The 6816-nt window shown below is 42.3% G+C and overlaps 1 protein-coding gene across 2 annotated transcripts; it reads right to left on the bottom strand.

Moving 5' to 3' along the window:
• Nucleotides 1-3209: 3209 nt before the first annotated feature.
• Nucleotides 3210-6548, bottom strand: zgc:172121 (homocysteine S-methyltransferase YbgG). Of its 2 annotated transcripts, none has more exons than XM_015962382.3 (8): nt 6349-6548; nt 5135-5202; nt 4715-4872; nt 4534-4637; nt 4236-4397; nt 3946-4151; nt 3590-3669; nt 3210-3501 (listed from the first exon to the last, which is right to left on the bottom strand). In XM_015962382.3, the coding sequence occupies exons 1-8, from the start codon at nt 6451-6453 to the stop codon at nt 3437-3439; spliced, it is 948 nt and encodes a 315-aa protein (XP_015817868.3). In that variant the 5' UTR covers nt 6454-6548; the 3' UTR covers nt 3210-3436. The 2 variants fall into 2 exon arrangements, with proteins under 2 accessions (XP_015817868.3, XP_015817869.3); XM_015962383.3 differs by lacking the exon at nt 6349-6548 and adding an exon at nt 5957-6095.
• Between the last annotated feature and the right edge of the window lie 268 nt (nt 6549-6816).

The following is a 6816-nucleotide window of genomic DNA, read 5'->3' as shown; positions in this document are numbered from 1 at the left end:
ATTCTTCAATGATATTATATAAAACTTTCATTAATATTTCATTATCACTCTGCACTTATTTACATGGAATGCTATTTTTATTTACGAGCAAAAAAATCTGCAGCAACTTGTAACACTGGTTGCATCAGTAGTCAAGTCCAGCTGTTTTTAATGTACATCGGCTAGAATAACTGCACACGGAGAAGTTGTTATGTTGAAGGTTCAACATGTAAGAATTTTACAGTGAAAGACGATCCGTCCCGCCTCCATATTCCCCGTTTCTACCTGTGAGCATGCAAAGTTGCCAAGTCTTCAACACAAACACTACTGCGTCGATTTTTGTAATTAGACATCGGCCGACAAAAAGCAGCAGCGTTGTGGACAGCATGTTGGCCGGTAAACAGGAGCGACCCAGAAGATTTTTCTTGTACCCCTAAGAAGCCACAGCATCTTTTGCTCTGATGACAGGTAAAGAAGGGTAGAGCCTAACGCCGGGGACACACCGGCTGCGGAAGCGCCGCGAAAATGGGACCGCCTTCATTCGGCGCCCTTGTTAAGCTATTTTATAGACCACATGGGCCACCGAAGCGCCGCGAATCGCCTCGCGCCGTGCAGCGATCATTTCGGCGTCGGCTCTATTTTTTTCGCGAGCCGCGGGTGAATCGCGTCAATTCTGGCAGGAAGTCAAACCTAGACATAAGAGGCAGGCCGGTAAATTTAACAAAGTAAAGCATTTCAAAATAAAATTCCACAATAGTCAAATGTGTTCGTAATCAGACACTGCAGAAAAACCACATGAACACACACACACACATCAAACTTGTGTGCGTGTGTGACCATGTGAAGGGATGTGTGGTTTTGGGTGTCTTTTCACCGGAGCAAACAGGACAGAGAGGCAGAAAGTCTGAGGCAAGCAGTTAAGATGGATGACTTTAATTAATTATGGAAGTTGAGAAACACGAGGAGCTGTACGACCCCCGAAAAACATGATTATTTACGTACCCATGTGGGAAGAAACTGCTAGGATACAGCTGCAGAATTGGAGCGGGTTCCAAGAGATTCAACTGGCAGAAACAACTCATACCATAGGTTCACACACACACACACACACACACACACACAGAATGGAGAGGGTGTGTGTGTGTGTGCATCACATCCAGCATAGTTCTGCCTCAAACACACGTTTAACCATATTCTCAGTTTGATGGTGAAAAGCCTCCATTGTTGCCTGTGCAGGAACCAGGAAGTGAGCTTGTTCCGCTCACCCTGGTTCGCTCGGTGGAAATGCCGTCCAGTCCAAGTGTTGTGAAAGCAGCTGGTGTTTTCTTGTGCTTTGCCAGTCCTCCAGTAACAGTTGTGCTCTTTATCCGTCTCTGGAAAGCTGGAAGCTGTACGGGCTTCTCTGAAAATGGAACAAACATGGTTTATTTCCATGTCTAGATGTTTGTTTGCACCTCTGTAGACCCGTTTGTGTTTGACCCAACACAGATGTGACTCTGCAGAACTTCTCAAATGGGTTTGTTGTAGTTGTTCATTATTTTACAATAAATGCAGTTTTAATAGAAACGCTGAGAACTGACGGTCATTTTTGTTTTTCTTGCTTTTATTTTTATAGCTCAGTCTGGTTCCAGTTCAGTCACACTCCAGATAATGGATGAACTGGGTTAGCAGCCAGTGGTTAAAATTTGGGAATCGTCACAAATGTGATCTAAAGGGATTGGATGGAAACATGTCCATCAAGCATTTAAGGTGTGGTTCACTGATAACTCATTTTTAAATGATTATTTCTGATTATAATTGCTCACTCTGAGTTTTTCATGCAGGCTGAACATGAAAATAATATCCTACATCTACCTCCTGCGTTAGCTTTTGGTAGAAAATAGACGGTCAAACTCTAGAATTAAAAACTCCTGACAGATCTACGTCACACATTCATGGACTCACCCATTTTGACTTGTGACGGGGAAGGCTGCTGTTTATCGTCCAGTAAACCGCAGAGAATGTCTCGACTGGTAGAAGCTAGCTGTTAGCATTAGCAACATCACCACACAGCAGAAGCTCCTCCAGACTTTTTGTGGAGATAAAACATCCGTGTTACAAGTCGTGCTGTTATCCAATCCAGAGCGAGATGTCCAAATATCAGGAAGTCCAAAACCTGCCGCCTGAAGCTCAGCTGTGATGTGGGCAACTTTAGGTCTAAAAAATGGTGCACCGCTAGATTTGACATTTGACTTGAAAGAGAAGGCTCAGCCCAGTTGCATTATCGAACGCTGAATTCTGAGGGAAACTGGTGTTGAAATGGTGATGTTTATTTTTAAATCTTTGGTTTAAAGCAAAACTTCTACTGATGGCTGCACTCCTGTGATGATTTAGTGTTATTACGCAAGCTATGTTCAAAATTCACGTTTTATTTTCATTAAAAAATTTTCATTCAGTAAATAAATCTCTAAACAATTACCTTTTGGTTTTTAAAAGATAACTATGACTTATAGTGACTTAAGTGGTTGAAGGAATCAGCAACAGCTGGACCACGAACATGCCAACACACTAAATCTCTTCCTCATCTTCTTTGATCCGTGGAAGCTGCGTCTGTTGGACACGTTTCCCTCTGGTGGCAATTCAGTAACATTACAATAACAAACTTTTCCGATGCTTACGTTATCTGCAGAAAGAAATAAAACATTCCTTATAGGAAGCCTCCTCCCATTCCCATCGGCTCCTCGGAACACAGAGAAATATAAGCGAACGGGTGTAGACGTTATTTTCTACTCTGCCTTATGCCATGAATCACACACATGTTGTACTTCAGTTTACATGAGCAGCAATGATGTGAGTTCTGACTGTGTCATGTATTTGCGTAGGTTGTAAAAATGTGTAAATAAGACTGCAAACCAGATGTCACGTCTGACGCCTCAGCAGTCTCTTCTCCCCCAGTGTGGCTGCCACGAACCACAGACACATTTATAGTGGTTTTCTCCTTGTTTGATGCTTCTTTTGTCCTGCAAGAAGGATTCAAAGCTCTCTAAACTCTTCTTCACGTCTGGTCTGATGACGTCAATTTGGTAAGACGAGTATTTGTACTCCTACACGTGTTCACACACACACACACACACACACACACACACACACACTTTTATCCAATGCTGAACACTCAATGATTCAATATTAAGACTAAGACAGGGAACTTCATGAGTGGTGAAAAGAAAGAATGGAAGTAGTTTAAGGACACGTCAGTAACACAACGCTTTCCTTTATTAAACTTCTTATGAACGAGTTTGAAATCGCTCTGGACATGACGAGGTGCTCCAGCTCAGTTTCAGCTTTAGTTTATAGCAACGTGCTGCAAAGATGTCCCGACATAAGCATGGTTTAACTGTGTGTGTGTGTGTGTGTGTGTGTGTGTGTGTGTGTGTGTGTGTGTGTGTGTGTGTGTGTGTGTGTGTGTGTGTGATGATGTTCAGGTTCCTTTTAACTGTTGTCTTAACACAGCAATTTGAGCAGGACCAACACGGCAGCATCCACCTGTAGGACACAAACACAGCCGAGAAACAATCCTATGAACCCTGAGATGAATGAATGAATGAATGAATGAGAAAACCACTGGTTTTACCTATCAGAGCGACACCCTGCTTCACCCAGGTAAGACTCAGATCAGGTGTCCATCCTGGAACATCTCCAGATGTTTGCCACCTTTTTATGGGAATAAAACCCAAACAGTTGTTTGAAACATCCTTGAGAGACATATTTGTACAACAATCACATAAAAGTAACTTGTCTGAAATGCAGATGAGCCAAAAATCTTGATTAGGGCTGACGTTAGACCTGTTATAATGTTTTTGCCTGTGTGCGGTTGCAAAATCTACCATGAACCATTGGATAGATTTGAATGAAATTCTCAGAAAACAAACACTGGATTTCTAACTGATTAACTAAAAACCCAGTTTGTGACCACAGCCACAGACTCACCCCCTTTCAGTGTGCCACGTCTCCCCGCTGTTGGGGTACACTACCCAGCTCTTATCCGGGCTCAGCAGGGATCTAGCAGAGTCCAGCAGTGGTTCCACCACCGCTGGAGGACAGCAGTTGACTCCTACAGCAAGCAGCTGAGACGACCTGCAGGCGACCTGCACGGCCTCTGAGAATAGGCTGCCGTCTGACACGTGCTTCTCATCCTGATGGGAGATTCACCACACAACAAGTCCTTTTGCGTCTGAAAGTTTAGTCCTTTTCTGTTTGACTTTACAAGCTGTGGTTACCTTACAGGACAAAGAGAGCCAGGCGTTAGAGTTTGGGAACTCTCTCAGCAGCTCCACCACAGCCTCTGCCTCTTTGATGCTCGGGATTGTCTCAAAGGCGATGAGATCAGCTCCGGCTGCAGCTAAACCGTCGACCTGCGGTCGATGCCACGATTTAAGCTCCTAAAAGGAAAACCAGACACATCAACTGCCATTTTTGTCCTGCGGTAAATGAGCAGTTTTACGTTATCTGACACAGCGATCAACGTTCGAGAAAACAAGTCCGACTCTGTGACGGAGTCAGATGGGATCCACTCACTTCAACACTCATCTCCTCTGCATAAGCTCCAGTGTACTCTGAGCCATTGTGAAGAAAGGCCCCATACGGTCCAACAGAACCTGCTACTAAAGGATGCCTCTCTCCTTTAAATGAGACAGACGAACACAACTTACACACGAATCAACAGCTCAGCGCAGATTGTAAAGTGATTTTTTTATACCAGAAGCAAAACTCTCAGCTGTTTCTTTAGCCAGATTAACTCCTGACATCAGCAGCTCTCTGGCACAGTCGGAGCTCACATTCAGGTGGCAGACAAATCCCTGGATGCTCGCCTGGTATGTGGCTGTTGTGATGACATCAGCACCGCTGAGGAGAAACCTGCGCTTGTGCACAAGCAACCATTCATCACGAGAAATAATAAAATAAAATAAAAACACTGCAATAAAATTTAGGATTTAAAACTGCATTTTTAAAAATCTAATTGGAAATCAAAAGGTTTATTCTAGTGTGTTTTTGTTCAAATATTCACATTAATGTTACAACACTTGGATGCCTCATGCAAGAAGCCTGTGATCAAAAATGGATATTAAAAATGGGAAAAAACTATTTTTAACCGCCTTCAAGTTTTGGATGACCCCACCTGTAATGAGCATCTTTAATGGCCTGAGGATTGGTGTGCAGAAGCCTGGCGCTCCACAGAGGATCTCCCTACACACACACACACACACACACACACACACACACACACACACACACACACACACATTTAGTTTAGCTTACAAAATCTACATGTTTTGATATCTGAAAAATACTGATTTTAAACGGAAAATTGTTGGCTGCCGTGAAACATTTAAAAGTGACAAAAAGGCAAAAACAGGTGAATACTTTTTACAGCCCTGTAAATATCTGCAGAAGAATAAATGTTTCTGATAACAAGTCTTACGTCACAAAACTATTAGAAATATGTAACCTTAAAACTGTTGACCAGATAAAAATGACCTAATCAGGATCACAACATAAAGGGCACTAAGTTGTTTATATTACCTAGTTTGTCTAATATGAGTCTGACCAGTGCAAAAGATAAAGACTACTAATGATAGGCCACAGGTACAGCACAGATTTAAAAATGTGGGTTGTTTTGTTTTTAGCCTTTTCTTGGGCATTTTTTCTTCTAGTTTCTCAAGAAAAACTGTATTTTTTGGACACTTTACTTTCCTGTTTCTGGTGCTGTGAAGCTTGGAGGATTTTTACTGCAATTTTTTAGCTTTTTTCACTTTTTGAGCATTTGTTATGATGCGTAACCATGGCAACAAGCCGGTTTACAGTCGGGAGCAGCTGATTGACATTGGAAAGGCTGAAATAATACCTCAACTGAAGCCACAAATGCCAAATGAGCTAAAACGCAAGAAGCGTGGGTGCAAAGCGGGAGCAAAACGGAGACAGAGAAAGAGGAAATTCAAACCATCTCTTCCATCGATCATAATGGGCGATGTGAGATCACTGGCCAACCAGATGGAGGAACTCCAAGCCCTTTCAAGGACTCAGCCAGAGTTTCAGAACCGCTGGAGGAGATGATGCAAAGAAGGATTCTCCAGAGAATCAAGAAAATGATGGACAACCCTGAGCATTCTCTTCACAAGACTGTCCGACAACGGAAGAGTGTCTTCAGTCAGAGGCTTCTTCAGTTTGGCTGCAACACTGACCGCTACTGGAGATCCTTCCTGCCAACATCCATTGTAATATACAACAACTCTTTGATGACTTGATTATTATTATTATTCTGAGCTACTACAGCAATCAGTTTCCCTCTGGGATTAATAAAGTATTTCTGAATTGAATTGAATTTATTTTCACCTGAAGTTTGGCTCCTTGTGCTTCCAGTTCAGTAGCTAGTCCTCCATCCAGGATCACCGGCCTGTTATCGTGTATGAACTGTCTAAGACGAGCAGCAGAACCCATTAATTAGCAAAACAATTGTTCAAGTCGAGAGAGTAGAAAGTACCCAAACGAGGTACTGTGTTGTTTTTCCGGGTAATCTAAAGGTCAACTGTTGCGTTTGGGTACCGTCAGAATACTTGATAACTAAACGCTTCATTGATTTTACAAGTCACCGCAAGATGGCGCGTTTGACAACGAAATACAGCGGAGACAGGCCATGTGTACATTTGTATTGCATTTTAATTCTTGTAACATCTTAAATATCTTAAATGTTTTCATAAAAATACACGATACACTTTCAAGCCACATTTTTCACTGTAATGCAATGTGAGTCAGCAAATATTGTGTATGTCTGTAAGTACATGGTGTAATATTTTAACCTTT

Source organism: Nothobranchius furzeri, chromosome 16, assembly GCF_043380555.1.
Source record: "Nothobranchius furzeri strain GRZ-AD chromosome 16, NfurGRZ-RIMD1, whole genome shotgun sequence".
Classification (NCBI taxonomy): domain Eukaryota; kingdom Metazoa; phylum Chordata; class Actinopteri; order Cyprinodontiformes; family Nothobranchiidae; genus Nothobranchius; species Nothobranchius furzeri.
Note: the sequence above shows the minus strand (reverse complement) of the source record. Positions and strands in the feature narration are given on the sequence as shown.

Coding starts and splice junctions, on each gene's coding strand:
- zgc:172121 (XM_015962382.3), bottom strand. CDS start 6,453: ATGGGTTCTGCTGCTCGTCTTAGACAGTTCATACACGATAACAGGCCG. Junction 5,203..6,348: donor CACAAGGAGCCAAACTTCAG/GTGAAAATAAAT, acceptor GTGTGTGTGTAG/GGAGATCCTCTGTGGAGCGC. Junction 4,398..4,533: donor CAGAGGAGATGAGTGTTGAA/GTGAGTGGATCC, acceptor TTTTCCTTTTAG/GAGCTTAAATCGTGGCATCG.